The sequence below is a fragment of the Dreissena polymorpha genome, chromosome 4 (assembly GCF_020536995.1).
Source record: "Dreissena polymorpha isolate Duluth1 chromosome 4, UMN_Dpol_1.0, whole genome shotgun sequence".
Lineage (NCBI taxonomy): Eukaryota > Metazoa > Mollusca > Bivalvia > Myida > Dreissenidae > Dreissena > Dreissena polymorpha.
This window is the reverse complement of record NC_068358.1, coordinates 132,514,015-132,539,167: the sequence shown is the minus strand read 5'-3', so window position 1 is coordinate 132,539,167 and position 25,153 is coordinate 132,514,015. Positions and strand designations below refer to the sequence as shown.

The window sequence follows — 25,153 nt, the reverse complement described above, 5'->3', positions numbered from 1 at the left end:
TTTTCGCAACCGCGTATTACATGTATTACAAACATTACAAACAAATCGGACGCTTTTTTTTTCAAAACCAGAAATGGACGAATTTAAGTGCTGACGAAATAGTCATTTTTTTAAAAAGGACGAAATTTCGTGCTGACGAAAATAAATGGTTTCACAGTAGTTTATAAACATAAAATACAATACACGATAAATACAATACATCAACAAGTAGTTCATTTATTCATTATGACTGCTGAAAAATTTGGTGGCTTCCTTTGATGGCATGAGTCTTGGGCTGCAACTCTCGCCACTGCAATAATTTTGTGGAGATGACATGTCTTCGCAGACGTTCAGTAGTCAGAGGTCTCCAGCCATCAGAGACCTTGCTTGAGGCCTGTTACAATTGACAACATGGCAGGAAGCGTCTCCATTTCTTCTTCGTCATCTTTGTCATTGCCTCCTTACAGGTACCAGTTGTGTTAGCCACGATATCCCCGTGTTACTGATGGGCTGTAGTGGCGAGCTCTTCATCGATCTTGAGCCACTGATCAATGTCATGGTCTGACACGCCAAACGCATCACCGAGATTTAAGAACATCTGCTTGTGAGAAGGACTTTAAGTCGGCAAGGTGTTTCTCCGCCTGACAAACGTCTGCAAAGCATAAACCCTTGTATTCCCCATCGGTGTGGTCGGCTTCATTGATGGTGCCAATCGCGTCTCCTAAGGACCTGGGCCAACAGCCATGGATGCTTTGCCTGGTGACCTCTTAACAGGCGCTTTTGTCAAACATGTACATGCACATGCCTCCTTAACTGTCAGTCTCTTCGGGAACTCTGGGAGGCTGAGATCACCCCTTGCTGTAACTGATTTGATGAGCTGGCGTTGGCACAGACGTTTAAAAATCGTGATGATCCCCATATCCATCGTTTTTTATCACACATTAATAAGGAAGATATTGATTTTTGTTTGGTTGTTTGCGTTTAACTACACTTACTATTATTTTATAGGTATCAATTTGAATGTGTACAAATTATTGACATTATTATCTGATATACTGGTAGTCTGCTTTTTAATAACAAACACAGTAGAGTTTTGAATTTTAATATTGATGTTAGAACAAAAGCAGCATTTCTTTGGGAAAAAACACTAAACAAACTAGCACCTCTTTCGTATAACACAAACAGTTTTAAAACTGCATTGACAACCTTTTAATAAAAACTTGAACTTGAACCCATACTCATGCAAATAAACACAAGTGTATAGTTTGATTTTTGTGTGAAAAATACATCCTTTTATTCAGAGAGCATGAAACAAACAACAGCATACACTATTGTTTCCATCAACAAAACATGTACAGTTACCCTTATTTAAACTCGTCAAGCTTTCCTGAAGCCTGCCGTAATCAAATCAGCTTGTCCTTCAATCTTGGAATGGGTTGCGATAAGCCATTCCACATTGATCAGCTTCAGTGTTGAAGTCTTTAGGTCTACATTTGCCACGTCACCATCATTACCATCAAGCAATGCCGCCACCTGGCTGCTGTATCACTCGTGGAAGCAGCCTTCAAGACTCTGTTTATACTTGTAGTTGACACTCAAATCCAGAGGCTACAGACAATACGTGTCGCCGGCACAAACAACGGCGTGATGTTGTTGTCATGAAGCTTTTTCAAAAGTGCTGAGCTCTGGTGGGCTTTAAAAATATCAAACAAGGCGATAGCTCTTTGGTTACATTGGAATAGCGGCAGAGAGTCGCAAACACTGGACAGGTACGGTAAAAACACCTTGTCAACGTACCGTGTCATGCTTCCATGCTCCAGTGGGTCTCAGTAAAGGTCCAATCCCATCCATCTGGAGAACAGACACCCTTTGGCAGACAGCATTCTGTCTTTACCGCGTAAATCACTTGTGGCAAGAAACAGTCGCTCTTTTTAAATTAAAAATCAGAAATTGGCGAATTTAAGTGCTGACGAAACAGTCTTTTTTTTAAATGACAAAATTTTGTGCTGTTAAAAATAAATGGTTTCACAGTAGAGTGACGGCTCTTAAAGTTTGGCAGCTAACGGTGGTTGCTGCCCTTGAACCCTCCTGCCCCCATAGCCGTGTATATGTTTGTGAAAGACCTTGGCTTAGCCGTGCACAATTCACACCAATAGTGTTTCCTTCACTCCTGGTTGAACCAGTCAATCATAGCCTTTTGTGCTTTGATCTTTCAAATGTCCATTTAGACTTGACTGCAGTTTGGCCTCCTCCTTCTATCATCCCTGCAGGTTCTGCGATGATCCTGTCTCTTGAGACCGTTGCCTGCGCTTTGATGTAGTTGGTCAACGACATTCCACTTCTCTGCAATACTATAAGCCTTTCTTTTTTGTGATTCCATGTTGTCTTTGTATTAGAATGATAAGGAAATGTCAGAAAAATACCATGTTTTATACTTACTGTGCCCAGTATAATTTGCAGTCGATCCTTTCATGTAAACAAACTGTAATTATATCAAAGTAAGAATGTTTTTATATTTTTATGTCTATTAACACAAAAGTGGGGGACATATTGTTTTTGCCCTGTCTGTTGGTTGGTTTGTGTGTTTGTTTGCCCCAACTTTAACATTTTGCCATAACTTTTGCAATATTGAAGATAGCAATTTCATATCTGGAATGCATGTGTATCTCATAGAGCTGCACATTTTGAGTGGTGAAAGGTCAAGGTCATCCTTCAAGGTCAAATATAAATCTTCAAAGCCGCGCAGAAGGGGACATAGTGTTTCTGACAAACGCATATCTTGTTTATTAACTTTTTTTGTAATTACATTATTCAAATAAGTGCATTGAACCACTCTGATACGGAATAATACAAACTGACACGCATTTTTTTGACATCTTTTTTGTAGGTATACAACAGATTTACACCCTTTAGCTGTCTAGTGTTGTTTTACCTCTAAGCAATTAATATGGGTAAAACAGACTGTTGAATAAAGCAATCAAGCTGTGAGTGCCACCATCTTTGAATTTTCTGAAAATACATGAAGTTACACAACATGGATTTGAATCAGAAATGGAATGTTGGAGAGAAAAAAAGATCCATGCATTTCAGCTTTTAAAAATTGGTAGCGCATTAAACATGGGGCACACTATACATGGTAAAATTGGGTTATAGTTTTTGAACTATTGAAAAAATGCCCAACCCAAGATTTAATAAGAAACGGTTATCAGACAATTAAACATGTAAGCTTTTAAGAGCTTCAACTGTCGTTTAAACAGCCCAATATGCCTCTGGAAATTAGGCCTAAAAAAATCAAAAAAAATCTCTGTCAAAATGCTTTGTAAATCATATGTCAGTAGTTAGGCATTTTATTTTATTTGTATGCCCCTGCATTTAAATGCTTTCACTTACGGCAAAATACTTGCATGCATACTGCATATATGATTTCCTATCTTTCACCAATTAAATGTATGAGGAACTTATATCAATACAAAACAACACATTTGTTAAAAGCAGTCTGAGTCTGACTCGATATATATTTTGAAATTTAAAAAAATCATCTTTTGAAATACAATACAACTTTTTATGGTTATTTTTAATGACACAAAAGGCCTGAAGTATTTGGCATCATTTGAGAAGAGCAACCGGTATTTTCTATTTTGCCGCAGGCCACTTAAACATTCTTGTATTTAATAAAATGTTCTTCAATGTTAACCCCTTGACCTTTTCACTTTTTCAAGTGATTCCTTTTTAAAATTCTTTGCTGTAAGGCGCTGTAATGACGATTTTGTATTCACTGTTGAATTTTCCCCGTCACTTGCTTCATTATTCGGGGGATCAAATTGGGTCTCATTGGCAAAATCAACAAACTAATGATTTCAGTGATCAAAACGCCATCACTATGAAAAGCTCTCGTGGCAATTCCATTGACAACACAACATCCCGTGTCATTGTAGGATTTCATTGAATAATCAGCATGTTTTGTACACTGCAAAAAGCCGTTTTTCGAATGATTGACGTTGGAGTGGAATTCTACAGCGCTTGGTTACATGTATTAAAAGAAAATTGACTAATTATGCCTAAACTATGTCCTGGGGAGATGAAATTGAACTGGTGGTTTAGAGATTATGTTTTGCAGTGTCACTAAAAGTGATGATTACAGTCATGTTGTCCGAGCGAGGGATGCCTGTTAAAACTTCCCGCCATTTAAATTGTTGAACTTCACTTCACAAACATATAATTGACTCCCATGAATCTGGGATTCAGCTATCTTATTTTGATACCAATTTATTTATTTTTATCTTCAAATACCATCACCCTTTCAACTGTTTGATGTAAGATATTAATGTGGTCATGAACATTATAGAAATATCTTTTGTATGAAGAGCTATTTGAAAGAATGTAATTTCGTCTGCAATGTATTTATTTGTAATTGCACGAAAAACTTTTGTGAATTCATTATTTATAATATTGTAAGGGATTTATTGTGTAGTTATGATTGTTATTTTTCCAACACATTAACAGCCTATTTGACTTCTAGTGTGCAATTTAGTTCCTTAGGTGCTGATAGGGCAAACTACCGTGCAAACAATATCAGGTCGGTCTACTGTATATACCGTAATTATTCTAAGTTTTCGGACACCAAGTTTTCGCACATGCCTTTTTTTAACCGAAATATTTATTTTTCATGACTAAATTTGGACATACGAGTTTTTGTCCATAATTGACATGTCGCCGCCTGTCAATCAAATCCTTATCTAAGAATTGATCTATTAATCAGCGATTGATTAATCGGGCGCGTTAGTTAGCAACGAACTGTCCGCAATTTCCTAGACAAGCTATGTCTAGGTTCACTTTTATTTCCTCTTTAAAAACGTAGATTAAAAATGGTTAATTGATGTCAATGGGGATTACGAAACTCGGACAATCGATATCCTGAAATATTAGTTGGTGGCATTGAATTTATATCGTTTCCAAAGCCGAAAAGAGATCTTGAAAAGAGATGAATAAATGCATGCGATCGTCTCCACGAACAACTGAACATCAACACAGTCAAGACAATTACAATATCTTTTTATCGAATATACTAGCAGATTTAAATAGTTTATGTTATCGATCTGATCATCACATAATAGTTAATTTTTTTTAATACTTTTATCAGTTACTAGGAGATTAATAGAAGCAAGGTACATCTGCATTACTTTAAGAGAAATAAAACCCAGCATGAAGCCTACCGGTAATTCATGCTGTGTTTTATTACTCTGATAGTAATGCACTTTATTGCCATGTTACACGTTATTAGAAGGTGACACGTGATATCTTAATAACGGTATCTACATGTGCAGACATGTGGTGTCACCAATGGAGCTTTCGCTAATATTTTCGTGAATAGCATGGGTAAATATCAGTGAAAACGTGTTAATTTATTGCTAATACCACCATAACACGTAGTAACAGGTTCGATTTCGATAAGCGCGCAAGCGTTTGAGAGTGTGTTTCATGTACCAAAAAACCCGTTATAAATAGCTGATGCTCTCTATAAACATATATTTTTTGCATTTGCAGAATAACTAATGACACAAACCCCTTTTATAAGTGCTATATTGTGTCAAAAAGTCCATAAAAATCATCTGGAATATCGCGTAAATCTATATGCAGTCTATATGCAAAAAAGCCACTTTGGTGTTAGCTTGTCTAAGTTTGCTATCCGCTAAGCCACGTGATTAAGTGGGCGGAGCGATCACCGTCCAGGAGTCATGTCAATTAATAACTAAGTTTTCGGACAATATATTTTACAGGGCTATTTGGATGACACTTAGATCATGGGGTTTTACAACCGTATAAACGTCATAAAACCTAGCAGATGCATGGCAGAAGGCAATAGACTGTTGCATTTGCATTATTGGGTAAATAGCATTGTAAACCTTGTAATCAACAATGGTTTCACCCGAAAGTATATCAAATGATGTTGTATTAAGGAAGCAGTATGTTTAATGTTATATATATCTTTTTTCTATATCATTTCAGGTAAGAGGTAGCACAGTGAGAGTGTATTTATTTAAAAGCAGCGACAGAACAACACAAAACAATTATTGCACATTGATTGATTGCTTTTATTTCAATATTATATTAGACCAACAAAACATACACGGCCGGTAAATAATGAATCTTATTTTCATTCATATTAAGCATAACTACCGGTATTGACCAGTAACACATTGATAAAAAATAGGAATTAAATACAAAATTAACAAAACAGCTTCTGTACAAATTGGTTGTTATGACATATAAATGCACGTTACGACTACCGGGTACATGTAAATATCATATGCCCAGTACAGTCTGATTGAAAAAATCTCTTGATTAAATTAAGGAGTCTTACCCTAAATCCACTTAACAGCTCTGTTTCATTCACATATTCTTCTCAATCTCACAAGAGATGACCTCCGCAATCGGAACATCATCGTCTTTGTATATGTTTTGGCTCCTTCTAATTGTCTGAGTCGGCTGTGGGGGATTCAGAAGTGTCCTTACGGATGAGGCTGTCCTCCTGGTAACTCAGCACATTGGAAATTCCGCATACCTTGAAGCCGTGACTGAGATCGGGTTTCCCTTTTATGTAGTCAGTGGCCGATGCAAGCCATCAGACAATTTCCTTTTTGCTGGCCCCTTTCATTTGTTTCCCTGTCCGGACAACCCCCGCAGACTCTTCTTTCATAAAAGTCCCGCATGATTTGCGCAGTTTGGCCTGGACAATATAAATTATATGAGCCTCTTTTATTATTATATTTTATACCAGAAGAAGCATATGAATAACTTATACCGGTTTTGTAATAATGATAAACGGGTATTACCGATAACTTTCTAAATGAGTGGAATGCATAAAGGAGATACCGAATGCCAGTACGCTAATAACAAAATGGTAATGTTGAATTATTTAGATGATTTTGCAAATGCTGCATACAATGTGACTCCAAGCACTTATTTAATACAGTCTACTCTCGTTATCATGAAGTTGGCGGGAACAAAAAAAAATATAGAGATAACGAGAGCTCAAGATTTTTGATAAGGCGTTTTCAAAGAAAAAAAGAGACAAAAATTTACCTTGTTTTTAACATCTAAATACCTGCTAATTGGTCTAACTAAAGCCGTCACCATATGGCATAATACTCACAACGGCGTAATAGTTACTGTATGAGATTCAATGCACATTTCTTACGATTCTTTGATGTTAAAAAAATACTGAACTGTAATGTCTATTTTGTAGTTTGAAATGCAAAGTTAAATCGATTATTAGTACAGCATAAAATAAAAATGAAAAGCCATTCTGAGTCTTATCTTTATTAGCATTTGTCATGCAATAACAGAGCAGCACATAGACATGGGCTATCATTTAAATCCAAACTGTTTCAACTTGCACTGCACACACACTATCCCAACACTTCACTCAACATCCCCAGATCTAGACACAGGCTTGAAAAATTCAGTAATGTTCTTCTGCTTCGAACAGACACTCTGCAGAAATTTTTTCTCGACAAACAGTTCACGTCTGGTTCCTCCCTCTGGACGTTGTAGTGCGAGAGCTGCTGAAGATAACGCCTCACTATGTCACATGCCTTCAGTGCCTCGCTCACAGTGACTGGCACTGGTGCAGGATCTTGATCTTCGTCGTCGGACTCATCGGATAGTGCTGTCCTGGAATTTACGATGTCGCTGATGATGTCGGAATTCGTAAATGATTCTGTCGAGGTAAGATCCCTGTCGCAGTCGACAAACTTACTGATGTTGACTGAAGAACCCATGGCACGGGTCAGCTGTGCCAGTTGGATCTCGTCCTTGGGGGTCTTCCTTGTCTTAGCCCAACTTGTTGATTTCCGTCAGGTCTGCACTGAAACTGGCGTGCTTGTAGCAGTTAGCGATAGTCGCTGGTGTGACTATCCTAGGCGTCTCTCAGCATGAACATTGCGTCCAGGACGGTAATGACAAGCGTGTTGTTGTTCTCAATGGCCACCAGCTTCTTGGAAACAACACGTTTTCTGTAGTGGATCTTGAGGTTCTTGATTACGCCCTGGTCCATCGGCTGTGTGATGCTGGTGGTGTTAGGTGGCAGAAAGACAAGACGTATGGCCTTCAGGTCTTAGACGTCCGGGTGGGAGGGTCATTTATCTACAATCACTGCGATCTTGCGACATCTCCAGAACATCTTCTCGTCGAGAGTCCTCAGCCATTCAGTGAACACGTGTGACTTCATCCACGCCTTCTTGTTTGCCCGGTAGGTGGTTGGTAGATGATGGATGCTCCGAAAGCAGCAAGGCTTCAGGGACTTGCCGATGATCAGCAGAGGCAACTTTTCTGTGCCACTCATATTGGCACAGACCATGACCGACAAACGTTCCTTGCTTGCCATCCCGCAGTGACACGCTATGGACTTAAACTCTAAAGTCTTGCAGTGCCCTGTAGAAAATGGCTGTCTCGTCGGCGTTCAAAATGTCGTCGGCAGCGTCACTCTCTAGGATGGTCTGTAGCCTGGACTGCAACATGGTGTACGCTGCGTCGGTCTTGTCTACATAGTTGGCTTCTCCGTTGATTTTCTTCATAGACAGGCCATGCTGATTCTTCAATCGCTCCAACCAGCCGCCGGAGCAGTCGAACTCGGTGCTGGAGACGCCGATCTTGCCTTTGCCCTCATGCTCCTGCCGTCCATGGGTGTATTCTGCTGTCTGGCGTTTTTGAACCACCCCAGTAAGTCTGCTCCTATATCAGGAAATTTTGCCGCCCGCGCCTTTTTCTTGCTGGCTCACGATCGCCGGTCAGGAATTTCGCCTGAATGTCGTCCTTTTTCTTGATCCACGTTGAGAGCCTATTTTAGGGGATGCCAAACTCTTCTGCTATCTTCTTCATGGTCTTGAGACCTTTCTCAACTTCTATGATGGCCGCATACTTTTCCTTGAAAGACTTAACTTCAGGCTTCCGCTAAGTCCCCCTCTTGGCTGATCCAGATATCCACCCGGGTTGGATACCGGGTCCTGCTCTGGATTGCTGGACCGACAACTCATAATTATCTTTCAAGATAGCCATGATAATGACTGTTGGAGTTCAAGGATAAAACAAAATTCTGCAAATTTGTGACGGTTTATATATGCAAAAATATTACTCATTGCATTTTGGAATGTTGATTGTAAAAACAATTAGTCTTTAGGCAGGCTGTTTATTAATTGCAGTTAATTGCAGTTAAAGTGACAGGCCTTACTCAAGTGTTAATGGCTAACGACATTAGATACGTGTGGTCATTGATGCGATTAACGGATCAATTATCTACCGCACAGTATCGAGAGCAGCTGGGCGAAGCGGGACGGTGAAGTATCAAAAAATATTTCTCACCTTTGCCGACACTAGGACATTTCGAGATAAACCACAGTAAATACATGTAAAATCGGGACTCAGGACAAATATTTATATCGGGATATTGAATAATTCGAGATAACAAAAATCGAGATATGCAATGTTTATTAATATAGATAAAGAAGGAAAAAGGTTTGGACATTGAGCTTACCTCGACATATCGAAAAAATTGAGATATGTGATGTCGAGATAACGAGAGTAGACTGTAATTCTTAATGTAAACATTACCTTGAAGGTTTTGTTAACCCAAACGTCAAGTGGCTGGAGTTTTGATGTGCAGCCGCCCGGTATCATGGCCGGTACAACATTCCCCTTTCACAGGGCCTTTTTCACAGCATCTGTCTTGTGCCCTGCAAAACTGTCCAGCACGAGAAGGCAGCGGTCCTTTTTTAGGTGGACGTACAGAACCACTTGCAGTGATGCCTTGAACAACTGTCAAGTGTTGCTTCTCCAACCCAGTTGTTCTTATGCGGATTGATTCTTTCCAATGCGTATTGACTTCTTTCCCTTTGTTTCCAGCGTCTTGCCAGGGACAATGTCAAAGTAGACAGGTGTTTTGTCCATATACACGATGAACATATCCTCGTAGTCGTCACGCTCCCTCTGGCGCCGGATAAAATCGTGGAAGGAAACTATCTTCTCTTCAAGGTCTATCGGGAGTTTCTGAGCCAAGAACAATTTGGCTCTCAAGACCAGGTCGTGTCGATTCATGAACATGGTGGCCCAACAGGGGCTGGCTTTAAATGTAAGATTGGCCGGCATCACAAGATCAGGCACACGGATGCACAGGTTGTCTATTGTGATAGCCAGCTGGAGCCCCCTCCATTGGAACACAAACCCGATCAGCTGCTCTTTAATTGCCATCCCGTAAGTCAGAGTTTGGCCTGTCTTTTCGAGATGACACTGCTTTGCAAAGCTGTTTCTTGACAAAGATCATCGTCTTCCAGCTGGCCAACGTGGATTTCGGTACCTTTTAGGTGCAGCTAGCCTGCCATGAATCTCGGCATACTGTTAGACCTCTTGTTTCTCCTCCACAGAGTAGGCCTTGTAATTATGGCCACGAACTGCTGGAGAGCTCGTGATAGTTTCGCCTTTGCGGTTCTGCACGGAGCAGTCTTTTACAACGAAATCCGCGTTTAAACTTCCGGTATCTTCGCTTTCTGGTACTGTATGTCCAACTTTACTACTCATATCATTAGTTAAATCCAAGATAGAGCAATGATCACTAGCTAAATCCAATTGAGTGCACTGATCACTAGCTTAATCCAAGCTAGAACACTGATCACTGGCACTTAATGCCAACAAAGCACGCTTGCTGGCAGAACAGGGGGTTGAGCCAAGTTTTTTCTGCGGTTGACCAACAGGCCTCTTTGGTGTGGATCTAGGTAATGGAGATGTATTCCATGCTTGCAGCAGTGCTTCCTAAGCCGTCGAAAACCGCTTAATGAAATTATCCATACCTGCAAGTGCACGTGAAAGATGATATTGCTAATAGTAACATCCGATGTGTCAAGGTAATTTGAATGATGGAATTTGTCAAACAGATTAAACCTAATATACCGGTAATGCAGATCGCATGTTCAATTGGATTGTAATTATTCACCACTCTTATTAAAGAAATCAGTAAATAAACGTTTTAAGCCATAATGTACCATAATGTCAATTACGGGTATAGCCAAATATGATAATCTTAAACAACTTTCTTTTGAAAATGAGCATTGTGACAATTAACGGGTGCAATGCCAATTAACAGTTTATTGTCCCCTACCGGTGAAACCAGAGGAGACTTATGGTTGGTTTACGCTCTGTGCGTCAGTCTGTCTGGCTGTCTGGCTGTCTGTCTGTCTTTCACACTTTTCTGGATCCTACGAGAACTTCATATTTTTCCATGAAACTTGAAATATGGACAGATGGCAATATGGAGATTATGCACGTCAATTCATTTTGTTCCTACGTCAAGAATTCTGGTTTCTATGGCAACAAATATATATAATAATTAAAAAAAATACTGACAATGGGGGAGTTTCACCGGAAACGCTCCAATGTGTGATGCACCCTATTGAAAGTTTATCAACAATTGAAGGTGTTAAACAAAGACTAATGAACAAACAAAGAATTCATAGTTTGCGTATTTGTATTTTATTGCATTAATTACAGGTTCATACTATAGAGTATCAGTGCATAACACGCTCATGTTTGAATTCATTGATCAAAGAACATCCTTGTTGTAGCTTTCTGTAAAATAAATTTTAAAATCAGTTCCAACATATATACCAGTACATGTCATTTTATATTATTCAGCATGGTATTTTACAAGCACATGCTAATACCGGTAATTGTTGATACAGTGGATGCTATACACATTGCATACCCATATCCGACCATCAGTGCGATATTTTAAGTGTCTCTATATTTTGGGACACTTCAATTTTGTGACTCTAAATTTTCGGACACAATTTTTTAAAATTATTTTTAAGTGTCCGAAAACAAAGTAATTTTGGTAAGCAGTTTCTTACACACAAATAATTTGTGTGATTTTATAATATTTTGTGGACAAAAAGATTTATCTTTGATAAAAGTAAATCTAGAAGTCCACTAACCTACAACTTCTTTCCATTAGGGTTGTATATGTATGACCATATACAATTTTTAGTCTGCTTTTGTTTCAGTCACATAAATTCCAGTAAATGTAGTATAAGATCATTTGGTTTTGATATCATTCCTTTTAAAGAACAACAATATTGTTGTTCTAAGACAGACAGGCCTTACTATAAATATACAATTAATTAAACCAAGAGAGACCTTCTAAGCCTCGGGTTTCAATGCAAATACATGCCCTTGTGAAATGTGGCGTGCACATGGTCACCAATATAGGGATATCCATACACAACACACCCTTGTTTGATCAGCCTACTGTGAATTGGTTCACATCCAATTAGTAAATTCTTTAATCAATCTGTCAAGATTCCTTGATCAATAAACGTTCATTACTCTTCATACTTTCCTCTTATTAATATTTTTTTTCCATTGTAGGGGTGGTCAAAGTTCATTTTTACTACCAATTCAAATACAGAACAAAAAGCACTTAAGACGAAAAAGACCATTTTCAAAAAGTTGCACCTATCTATGCTTTTACCAACTGTAGGCATTTAAGGGCAATAGACCCCTTTTGTTGCTTTCAATTTTCCCTTTTCCCCTGCAGTCTGACCCTTGACAAGAGAATTTGTGTGTGATGAATGGTTTAGCAGCTCATTTATAATGAAGGACAAGTTCTCGGTGACAGATGACCACAACGCTGGCCACCAGCGGGCACTGTGACTGCACCAGCGATCATTCATGAGAATAGACATGCATTGATTAAGGAAAATGAATGTTGATGCTTTGCTAATGTTAATGTTTTCTGACTTGATAATGTTGTGAGCATTGAGCAGTCATAATGTAAATAAAAGATTTGCTGACCCAAATATTAACTGTCATGTTTGCAGAAGGGGTTGGATTGACAAGCGAGATGCTCTGTACAGTACGGCTTCTAAAAATGCATTATGGATGTCAGGGGGTTGTTTGGGCTATTCGTGTTCAGCATTTCAGAGAGTTGGTAACTGAACGGTTGATAAATTGAATGGGCATACCTCTTTTGGACGGCAAGTTTTGCTTGCAGGTTAACATCCATTTGTGGAGGTGGAGGTCACACAGTGATATTGATACTGGGCATGTGCTGGAATTGTTCACTTGTCAAGGTCAATTAATTAAAAAAATACTTTTAACTGTTGATTTAAGATGCAGATCCTTTTATATCTTGATTTACCAATATTCATTACCACGCATATATATTGCTAGTCTAGTATAATAAAATGGAAAATCTGCATAGTTTTTTTTTAACAAGGTCATTGAAAAAGTTTTGAAGAAATACCTGCATACCAAAAATATTTACTACCTGTTGTTTGATTAAGTGAAATTTTGTTAATATTTATTAGCTCAGAGTTTTCGGAGAAAACCCGAGGTATTGTCATAGCCAGCTCGTCGTGTCGTCTGACGTCCGCGTAGTGCTAAAACCTTAACATTTTGTTAGGGTTTTAAACATGGGCTCTAAAATCAAATTGCTTCCACCCACAACTTTGAAACTTCATATGTAGATGCACCTTGCTGAGTTGTACACGCCACACCCATTTTTGGGTCATAGGTCAAAGGTCAAGGTCACTGTGACCTTAAAAAAAAAAATCTGTCGAGCTTTCATTTATTCAAAACTGCACCCATAGCCGAGCGTGGCACCCGTTATGCGGTGCTCTTGTATTTATTTAAGGTTTTGTTACCTTTATTATGCCCCCAGACTCTACTAATTCCAAGAGGCATAAAGCATTAGATAGATCAAAAAGATGAGTTTCATCTGGCATCAATACTGCTTACTACAAAGCTTTGATATTTGCAGGTATGTTATCTATGAACACTGAGTACACACATAAATAATGGTTTTGTCTTTTGACCTTGATCTCCTTTTAGACTAAGACTAATTCAAAAGGTCCCACTTTGTTGTTTATCAAAAAATGAAGGGCTTTGGCTAACATCAGCATCCCTTGCTATGAAGCTATCATACTTACATGAATGTCGCCTATTAACACTATTAACACACATTCATCAGTACCTCATTTAAACCTTTACATTAACCTACTCATTAGGACTTGTTAAGAAGTTAAGAAATCTTGCCTAACCCCAAATAACTTGTTTTGTCTAACACCAGTACTGCTTGCTATATAGCTGGATACTTGCATTGTGACCACACTTATCTCAAAGAAATCTCCCATACCTCATTTTGACTTTAACATTAAACTTCTTTTGGACTAATCTAAAGGTTAAAAATTCTAGGTAACCGAAAATCACCTTTTGATTGACATGAATACAAGATAAAAAAAAGCTTTGATATTTCCATTGAACATTGAGCACAATAACGCCTTTTGACATCATTTTTACTTTGACATTGACCTTATTTTGGACTTATAGTTATTCAAATGGGTCGGTGAATTGATACTGATAAAGTGTCTACTGGGGGCATCAGCGTTTATTAAGCACAGCAACTTTTTTTTGCTACACAATATGCTCTCTTACTACTAAACAATATTTGAGCATATTTGTTTCCAAGTAAATTCTTCTCTAAAGTCATAAATAACATCTGGAGCCTTCAAATATTTCTGAAACTTAAGACTTATCTACTCCTATCTCCCCCTGACATGTCCTTCAAACAATTATGCAGTAGAGCCACATCAGGTGTTTTTGATAGAATTTTGCTGGCAAAGAATGTCTTCATGGAAATGCTATATCCATTGTGAAATTGACCATGAAAATGTTTGTGGTACATCAGAGGATTTATGATGTTTTGCCTGAGTAATTCTGGAGAAGATAGTACCAAGGTATATCAGTCAGTAGAAGGTTGAAGGTGCAGCCACCTGACCTGGGTATCACTTTTTCCCACTGTGTGTTAACTGATTAAAAAAAAACTGTGTTTTAATGAATATTTTTGCAATTGATTGAGATGTCCTTAGGTAACAAAATAATTAAAACAGTTAATATTTTCAATCTAATTATTTTGGGCTAACTGTATTGAAAGTCTAGGCATATTGCAACACTCTTTGTGTTGTTTGTTTCACATGAAGTCCAGTATCTGTGTCCTTCAGGCAGATCTTGAGAATTGCTTCCAAACTGAGGATTCAACCCAGGATCTCTGGATTGAAAGGTTGACATCATATCCCATAAGCCATTGCAACGTCCATAATTTACAGTATGCAATTCATTTAATTAGTTCAGTTTAACTATAATGTAAGAGTTTGGATCAATGGTTTTACTTTTTCTTTCAGAAGTATGAAATAGTGCTTAGTAAGTCTTGTTAGCTGTTATTGATACATTGAACCCTTTGCATGCTGGGAAATTTGTCGTCTGCAAAAATGCCATCTGCTGAATTTCTAAAATTAGCATTTTCTTCGATTTTTTTTCAAAGAATACTATCAGAATGGCAAATAGTTTGGATCCTGATGAGACGCCACGTTCTGTGGCGTCTCATCTGGATCCAAATTGTTTGCAAAGGCCTTCAAAATTTGGTTCCAGCACTGAAAGAGTTATAAATCTGTACAATGGTGGTCTATATGCACAGGCACATTAACAAAGTCATTTACTGTTCATTGTCCTCTCTGACTTAGGGATCAACAAATTAGCAAATTGGAAAGTTACCAAGTATTTAAATAAAGATATTAAATTAGTATTCAATACCATGGAGCTGTAGGTGACAGAACATTTACTATATCTTATTTCTTCTCGTGGTAACCATGTGCATGTGATAATTTTGTCTTAAATGACAATAGATAATTATTGAAGGATATAATGTTTTAATGTACAGATTTTTTTTTAACTTAAAAACAATTAAACTACACCTTATAAGTCAGTAAATTCTTATGTAAATGTGTAGGATATGTTTATTACATGAAAATGATTTTCATATGTAATCTCATAGTAATTTAAAATCTAATAGATTTATCTATATGTTCAAAAATATTTAATTAAGCTGCCATAAAAAGCATTATTGTAATTCATCACTTTTTCTGTAATGTTCAGATGATGATTTAAATCAGATAAATTGGTTTTTCAGGGCACCATTCCATTCAAAATTCATAAATGTATCATAAATACTGTGTAATTAATACAAAATCTGTTGTTTTTCTACATTAATTACATGTCAACAACATAAAGGCATATCCATAGGAATGACAATCTGAGTGTGCCAGTGTTGGATGATAAAAGCATTTTCAGAACATATCTATATGTTGTTATAAACATACATTGTACAAACATAGGCTATTGGGTTCTTTGTCATTATTGAAAACTTTAAGGTAAAATGATGTTTAATTTTATAATGTTATTGCCCTAAGTAAATGTTGATATCAGATAATTGGTGTTTTTTTTTTGTGTATCTGTACTCAGTTACCTTTCCCATGTGGCCTAGGGTTTTCGAAAAAATGTACCAATGAAAAATACAAATAAAGAGAAAACAAAGATGATTATTGATATTTTATAATAATCCATTAAAATGAAAGCAAATTAGTCATCCATCATTTTGATCATGCATGGGTAATTTTAATGGATTGTCATCTAAGAAATCACACTGGTAACTGAAATTGTTTTAGCCGAAATTGTATTATTTGGATGCTATCAGCTGAATGATGATTTAGTCATTAAAACACATCCTCAACATTGACCACTGTTCACTTTTAATGCATTTTTTATGCATGATCATTTCAAATAAACTTCAGATATAAAAATATACACGTTTGAATAATCTACTGATTTTAAAATTAGGTTTGTAATTTCTGAAAACAACTTGTTCTCCATTTCTAATGACAATATCTTCCCCAAAATAAGTCTGTCCTATAAATTTTTAACATAACAAGCATAATAAAAAACTGCATAAAATTGTAATTTTATTGTAACATGTTTTATATAAATCCTTTAAAATTTAAGACATACTTTGTAAGTTTGCAGTAGAAGATTTTGTGTGTGGAAGATTTTAGTTTTAATAATTATTCATACCAAAGTGCAAACATTGACATACTTGAATCAGCTATTACTCGGATGTATTCTTAATATCATTTGATATTCATGACCATGATTTGAACCCCTGTCCCCTCTGACTTGAATACCCATACACCGATTATGAGAAGAAAAATGTAATAATTATTTTTGCCACCATCAAATATTGTCTTTGTTATCATTTTCAAACAATTACAGTTTTACCAAACACTGAGAATTAATTGATTTAAAAGATTTATTTATTGTCCCCAACTAGCTCCAATATTATCATAACACCATTACATTAACTATTATGCAACCCATGTTTGCACTTATTTCTCCGCCTGTTTACAAATCATCTTTCAACAGCCACCATTCTGCGGGCTTCGTTGCATTCAAATTTCGAAATTGGATAATGGCTTCCTCTGCTTCTATAAACTGAAGGCGAAGTATGTTTGAGGTTCATATTTGCTTTTGTACAAACCTTTTCTTGTGAACAAACAGTGTAGGTTGGGTAACATTTGTTTGGCCCATGTTTGATTAGCGCCAGCTACCATCTTCAGTTGACATATGGCTGTGAAATGGCCACCAGCCGATGACAGTATCTGTGAATTACTACTCTTAAATGGGATGCTGTGGATGAGAATGCTGGTATCTCTAACCAAATATAAACCCTTAACCTGCTAAATAAATACTGTGGGATTAGCCAATGAGCTAATTAAGAAGATACCCATTTCAATGCTTTGTATTTTTCAAAAATACTGAAATTTTAACTCCTGATACTTGAGATAAATGCATGAACTATTAATGTATTGTTTTCTAAAAAATGCTACATTACTTGCCCAATTTTTTCTGTCAGACACCCCTTTGTGCATGCACAGAATGCAATTTTGCACTCTAATTTGTGAGAATGTCACTTACAAATCAATTTGAGTTTATGTTTAATTAACATGCTCAAATGAATAAATACGCTCAAATTTAGTTTTGTTTTCTATATCAATATTTTTCACTATTGATCTCTGCAGCGACCAGCGTCAAAATTAGCTGCATGCCAAGGGTTTCCCTCCAGAGTTTAGGGTCCATTTTTTCCTCCGAAATAATGGGTCCCAAGTTTTGAACACCTGTTGAAGCATCTAGATTGCAGTAAGATGATTGTTTGATGCCTGCTACATTAGGGGCTTCTGAAGAGTCACCAAGTCCCACAAGGGACCAAACAGTGATCAGAAATAATGATACTGATTTCAAACAGATTTGATGGGAAAATGTGTATGTTTGTAAACAGCCCTGATTTAAACATGGTGCTGAGCAGGAGAGGTGGGTGGGGAAAATCCACCGGAGTGACACCAGCTTGGTATCCCTAGCCCTTTTTAATTACAGCAATATTTGATATTAATTTAAAAACAATGCTTTTATTACTTCTTTCTACCTTTAATTTTATTTTAAAGACTGTTTAAAAATTAAAATACAAAATAAATGTAGAACATCAACACAACATCTGATATAGAACTTATAATTAATATATATACTCTTAAAAAGGTGTATAATGCTTCGGACTTCAGTAGAAGATGTGCAGAAACATTAAAATGCTGATATAACAGCAGAGATGGAAAACACAATGTTTATAGAGGTAATAGCAATGAAGTAAGAAGTCATGGTTGTAGTGATAGTGAATATGCAAGCTATTATGTTTTTCATTAGTAGCAGTGAATTTGTGTCCCCTACCAGTGAAACGAAAGGGGACTTATGGTTTGCACTCCGTCAGTCAGTCAGTCTGTCTGTCACACTATTCTGGTTCCTGCGATAACTTTAAAATTTCTTCATATTTTTATGCCCCCCTTCGAAGAAGAGGGGGTATATTGCTTTGCTCATGTCGGTCGGTCTGTCGGTTGGTCTGTCGGTCGGTCTGTCGGTCCGTCCACCAGGTGGTTGTCAGATAATAACTCAAGAACGCTTGGGCCTAGGATCATGAAACTTCATAGGTACATTGATCTTGACTCGCAGATGACCCCTATTGATTTTGAGGTCACTAGGTCAAAGGTCAAGGTCACGGTGACCCGAAATAGTAAAATGGTTTTTGGATGATAACTCAAGTACGCATACGCCTAGGATCATAAAACTTCATAGGTAGATTGATCATGACTTGCAGATGACCCCTATTGATTTTCAGGTCACTAGGTCAAAGGTCAAGGTGACCCTAAATAGTAAAATGGTTTCCAGATGATAACTCAAGAACGCATATGCCTAGGATCATGAAACATCAACGTTAGATAGATCATGACTCGCAGATGACCCCTATTAATTTTGAGGTCACTAGGTCAAAGGTCAAGGTCACGGTGACCCGAAATAGTTAAATGGTTTTCGGATGATAACTCAAGAACGCATACGCCTAGGATCATGAAAATTCATAGGTAGATTGATCATGACTCGCAGATAACCCCTATGGATTTTGAGGTCACAAGGTCAAAGGTCAAGGTCACGGTGACCCGAAATAGTAAAATGATTTTCAGATGATAACTCAAGAACGCAAACGCCTAGGATCATGAAACTTCATAGGTAGATTGATCATGACTCGCAGATGACCCCTATTGATTTTGAGGTCACAAGGTCAAAAGTCAAGGTCACGGTGACCCTAAATAGTAAAATGGTTTCAGGATGATAACTCAAGAACGCATACTCCTAGGATCATGAAACTTCATCGTTAGATAGATCATGACTTGCAGATGACCCCTATTGATTTTGAGGTCACTAGGTCAAAGGTCAAGGTCATGGTGACCCGAAATAGTAAAATGGTTTTCAGATGATAACTCAAGAACGCATATGCCTAGGATCATGAAACTTCATATATACATTGATCATGACTCGCAGACCCCTATTGATTTTCAGGTCACTAGGTCAAAGGTCAAGGTCACAGTGACAAAAAACGTATTCACACAATGGCTGCCACTACAACGGACAGCCCATATGGGGGGCATGCATGTTTTACAAACAGCCCTTGTTTCATGAAGCTTGAAACATGGATAGATGGCAATATGGAGATTATGAACGTCATTTCATTTTGTTCCTGCAATGGCAACAAATTAAAAAAAAATATATATCGCGCACCAAAGGGGTCAAAACTTTAACTTCTGCTACAGCAGAAAAATGCTGCTCGAGCAGCATTTAAATGCTAGGGTATGTAGATGCTGCTTGACCAGCAAAATTCCTGCCCGAGCAGCATTTTTTTTTGCTGCAGCAGAAAAATCCTGCTTTACTAGCATTTATGTTTAGAATAAGCCCTTGAACCCGTCAGCCAATCAAATTTGAGATTACAAACGGACGACATAAGCTACCTCTACGGAAACGAAATAGATCTGACAATAACTTTAGAAAAACCGAAACAAACTCATAATCTGTGTTTTTATCAATTATTATTAAATTCTCATTCTTTTTTCGTAGTTGTTATTTATGTATTGATTTATTTTCAAATCGTTTTGAGTTATACACCTCGGCACCATATTCACACTAAGATGGCGGCTGCAGGTGAATTCATCGACGAGTGTCACCGCCATAAAGTTAGGACAGCAGATATACATGTAGGGAGAGAACGAGAAATGAAGACAATGGTAACCAGACAGGCACAAACACAGGCAATCGGGACCTGTGTTGGAAGCAATAATTAAGAATCATTAAGTAAGTAAATCGATAGAAACAGAGAACCTACACTTGCGAACAGCAATAATTAAGAATCATTAAGTAAGTAAATCGATAGAAACAGAGAACCTACACTTGCGACAGCAATAATTAAGAATCATTAAGTAAATAAATCGATAGAAACAGAGAACCTACACTTGCGAACAGCAATAATTAAGAATCATTAAGTAAATAAATCGATCGAAACAGAGAACCTACACTTGCAAACAGCAATAATTAAGAATCATTAAGTAAATAAATCGATCGAAACAGAGAACCTACACTTGCGCACCCATCCTTACCAGTCATCGTCGTAATTTCCGCAAAAGTTTTGGAATATGGGGGCATCTGTGCCCATGCAATGGACACATGTCTTAATATATATTACTATAAATGGGTGATTTCTTTCACTCACTGGACATTTATGAAAATAACAATAATTCTAATTTATTACTGGCAATAAGATCTTTATGAGTTTTATCTGCGTTTCCATCTGAGAGAATAAAAGTTTGATGAAACCCCAAAAGTGACAACTATATAGGAGCTGTCAACTTGGTTCAAAATAATTTGAGCAACAAATGTGATCCTGATTTCACAAACCAGTGAGCAATCCACATGGACTTTAATTATTGCAATAAATCATACTTATAGGCCAGATTATTATACAATGTATGTTTCCTGTCCTTACTGTTTTAAAAGCTATTAGTCCATGGATTTTTTTTCCTGACGAACTTTGCCATTTTGGTAGAATTTGTTTGCATTATTATCAAATTTCCTGGATCAATTTTTACTATCATCACATTAATATATGGTTTCTATATAAGTTATAGTGTTTTATATGTTGATGCATTTTGTCATCATTTTTACTACGAAATAGTATTCATTGCTTAAGTTTTTCTTTTTATCATCAGATGCTGATAACGTGGTTGATTTCATAATAAATAACCATAAATATTATTTCTTTTCTCACCTACAAAATTGAGCTGTAACTTTTAATTGAGCTGTAACTTTAGATTGTTGTAAGATTTTTATATGACAGGAGCAAGGACATTATATTTTATAACAAGTCATTTGTGGCCCATGCATTATGGGAAAAAGCTGTTGAAAAGTAGGCAGGTTTTTACTTTTACATATTATCCTTTGTGTCTGCCAACAAAAATAAATGCAGTGTTCCTCACCGACCTCTGTCATTTATGATTTAAAATCCTTTTTGCATACGTTAAGGATATAAATCAATGTATTCCTTTACATTTTATTGCAAAAACAGTGGGTGGAAACACATTTGTTACGCTTTTATACCTGAACATGGATAGCTAACATAAATTGCATGGTTTAACATTAGAAACACATTAAATTGTAATCTACAAAACAGACATAGTTGCTCAGGCATACAATTCGTTAATACCTGATGTAACTTTCCGAAGCGACTTGACAAATTTAAATAATTCATTATAAATCAAATGCATCTGCGTAACATTTGGTTATAAATGTAATAATGTCACGGTAAAAAGCGTTTCAAACTGATTTGTATCTCATATTTTAAAAGCTATACTTAGCCCTGTCATTTAAATATCATTAAAGTTTTTAAGATATTTGTTATAATTTGATATTTCTATTACTGGATAGGTAAACTGGCACAAGGATATAGGATTGTGTTATAATTTGCCTCTTTATTATTGATGTTCAATGTTGTGAACTTCATTTTTCAGTGCTGCATTCGATGCAAGAACATGTTAATCCAAAAATATATGATTGGTTTGGGCAGTTGTCCGAGTTTTAGGAATTGGATATTTTTATGATATCTGCCATATTAAAATCTGACATAATTTGAAGTATATATTTCAACATCATTTACTGTTTGTTTATCATTTCAATTGTGTTTTTTGCTTAACATTTTCACATAACAATATAACAATAGTATTTTTTTCTGAAAGGCTTTTTTTCAGAAGACAAAATAGTTATTTGCAACTATTTAAATCAATTCTGTGGTTCTTCCTGATGGTCTAGGATAACTCTTCTCATGTATTGATCCAGACTCAGCAGCCAGCCTGCAAGCCAATCAGAATTCATCATCTGCCCATATGATACACTGAACTTAACTCAGGGGGCGGAGTCTGTATGATCAGTCTTCTCACTGTAGCGTGAACTCACAGATAGTGAATGCTGTCAGTGATAGGCTTGTGCCGGGTATCTATACATGAATAAGCAATTCTAATTTTCATTAAATCATTTGTTTGTATTTGGCTTGTCTGTCTTTAATTTGTTTTGCATTCATCTGGACTGAATTCAGTTGATGCATTTAGTAAAACTGTGACTGAATTGCGGGACTGAACTTTATTGTGTAATATATGTTAATATTGTGTGCATGTAACAGCCATACTTTTGGGTAATGATGCTGGAGATACTTCAATAAAGGTAAGAATTCATGTTTTAAAGAATTAATGAATGTTATAAGCAACAAAAGAAATAATAGTAATTATTATTATTATTAAATGTATGTAAAAATAATAATAATTATTATTATTATGATCATAATTATAAGTATTAAAGTAAAATTATTTTAATATTTTATTACATTTGATTATTTAAATTATTATAATAATTTATATTATAATTAGTAGAAAAATTTATAATACCTATGTTAAGGAGTTTGTTTATTGATGAATTATTATTTTGTTTTATTTTTTATGTATTAAACAGTAAGATAATAGATGTTAAAAAATAGAATGCAGTTGTTGCGTTTGTTATTAAAACAGTTTATTAAAATATACAACTCACGCCAAATAAGTTTTTGTAAAATTTAGCAATTTGTTATTGAGTGAGTTTTCAAACTTTGAAACCTTTGTATTTGGTAATACTCTATGCAAACAGTTCAACCGATACATCATTAATTTTTTGCAATTTTGGGTAAGCACTGGTGCTACGGGATGTTAGCAAGCAAAATTTCCTCAATGATGTCTTCATAAGGCACTATGATAGATTTTATACACTCAATTATACTGTTATGACTCTAATGACATCGTCAAAAGCCTGCGAAACTCATCATCACCATAGTATTTTGGCAATAAAAGGCCATAATTTCAGATTGCTATCATCTCAAATGGTGCGTAGAGTTCATAATTTGAGCAATAACTTTTATGATGATGCATCATAGCGCAAATATAAAAATGGTCTAAAGTGTGTCTACAAGTTTGAATATTTTATTCGGATTCACTCAGATGCTTGAAGAAAACAAATACTTTTGTTTCATTTTTATGGGATCAAGTTACTATTGTAATGCATTGCACGTGTGTTTTTATCTTGTCCATTATACTGATCAGAACATTTAATACTCCAGATGGTATATCATTATTAGTCATTTAATTTTCTATGAATATACATTTCACTATATAAGAGTATATTAAGAAGTTTGAAATGCACAATGATTGTGATTCAGCCATGTTAGTACTAATTCTTTAAATGCATTAAAAAAAGGTGTTCCATAATTTCTCTTCAATTTTAGACAACATATTAAATGGTTGTTGAGTGATATTTCATAAACTGAGCGTGAAATTGCTCATTAATTGAACCGATAAAATGATGCTCCCACAATTATTCAAGTCTAGTCAATTAAAATAGTAATATATAACCACTAAAAAGCAAGAAAATTGCATGTTTTGAAATATTTATCATTGTTAATTATCATTTTCTTTTAATTCCACTTTGAATTGAGAAAAAAATATGCTAGAATGTGATGCAATGGTTAGACACCAAATAATGGGAAGCGTTATGTATCTGTTTGTACATGTACCACATGAATCAACATTAAACCCTTTGCATGCTGGGAAATTTGTCATCTGCTAAAATGTTGTCTGCTGAATTTCTAAAATTAGCATTCTCTTCGATTTATTTCAAAGAATACTATAAGAATAGCAAACAGTTAGGATCCTGATGAGACGCCACGTTCTGTGGCGTCTCATCTGGATCCAAACTGTTTGCAAAGGCCTTCAAAATTCGGTTCCAGCACTGAAAGGGTTAATATGTGCAGCTAAATGTTACTTTTTCTCAAAGCACAGCATGCTCAAAACAATACTAATAATTTCAATATTAACTGAATCAATGGTCGATTTGTTCAATTTGATTTAGTATAATAGATGTCAGTGCTTTGATAACAACCGATTGGAACTATCTAACAGTATTTTTTGTAATGGAAACTTAAATGTGAATATACAAATAGATAGAAAGGAAAATGTATGTCATTGAGTAATATTAAATAAAGCGTGACAGTATATCTAATTGCACAAGTACACCCTTAGAGCTGCATATATTGATTCACAAGATAATATTATTTGAACGTTACAAAAAACTGTGAACTTTATTTCAATGATTTGAATGAAGAGTTATTTATTATTGATCTAACAGGAATAAAATAAACATTGTAAGAATAGAAACTGGGAGGAACAACTGTTTTATATGGCTTTATAGAAAGAAGCTTCAATAATGAAAATGTTTTGATAAAGACTGCTTTTTATTTGCATGTGCCTTTGTTATGCAATTCTCATAGCTACAATTTTCTATGTTGATTTTGTGTGGATGG

General features: G+C 36.1%; 2 protein-coding genes across 5 annotated transcripts in view; one reads left to right on the top strand and one right to left on the bottom strand.

The window, feature by feature from the left end:
* The window catches only part of LOC127876533 (protocadherin gamma-B4-like), a 194,205-nt gene that overhangs the window by 122,180 nt on the left and 46,872 nt on the right, over nt 1-25,153 (top strand). Inside the window, exon 1 of one of the 4 annotated variants that reach the window (XM_052421827.1) lies at nt 15,014-15,085. The exons of 1 other annotated variant lie outside the window; for it this stretch is intronic. The gene's annotated coding sequence lies outside the window, so the exon portion shown is untranslated. Of the gene's footprint in view, nt 1-15,013; nt 15,086-22,725; nt 22,993-25,153 lie in introns of those variants that run through there. 2 more of the 4 variants (XR_008047918.1, XM_052421824.1) reach the window with 2 other exon arrangements.
* LOC127878798 (uncharacterized) lies at nt 8,388-9,519 on the bottom strand. The gene is made up of 2 exons (XM_052425327.1): nt 9,512-9,519; nt 8,388-8,712 (listed from the first exon to the last, which is right to left on the bottom strand). Exons 1-2 carry the CDS (start codon nt 9,517-9,519, stop codon nt 8,388-8,390), a joined length of 333 nt encoding a protein of 110 aa, XP_052281287.1.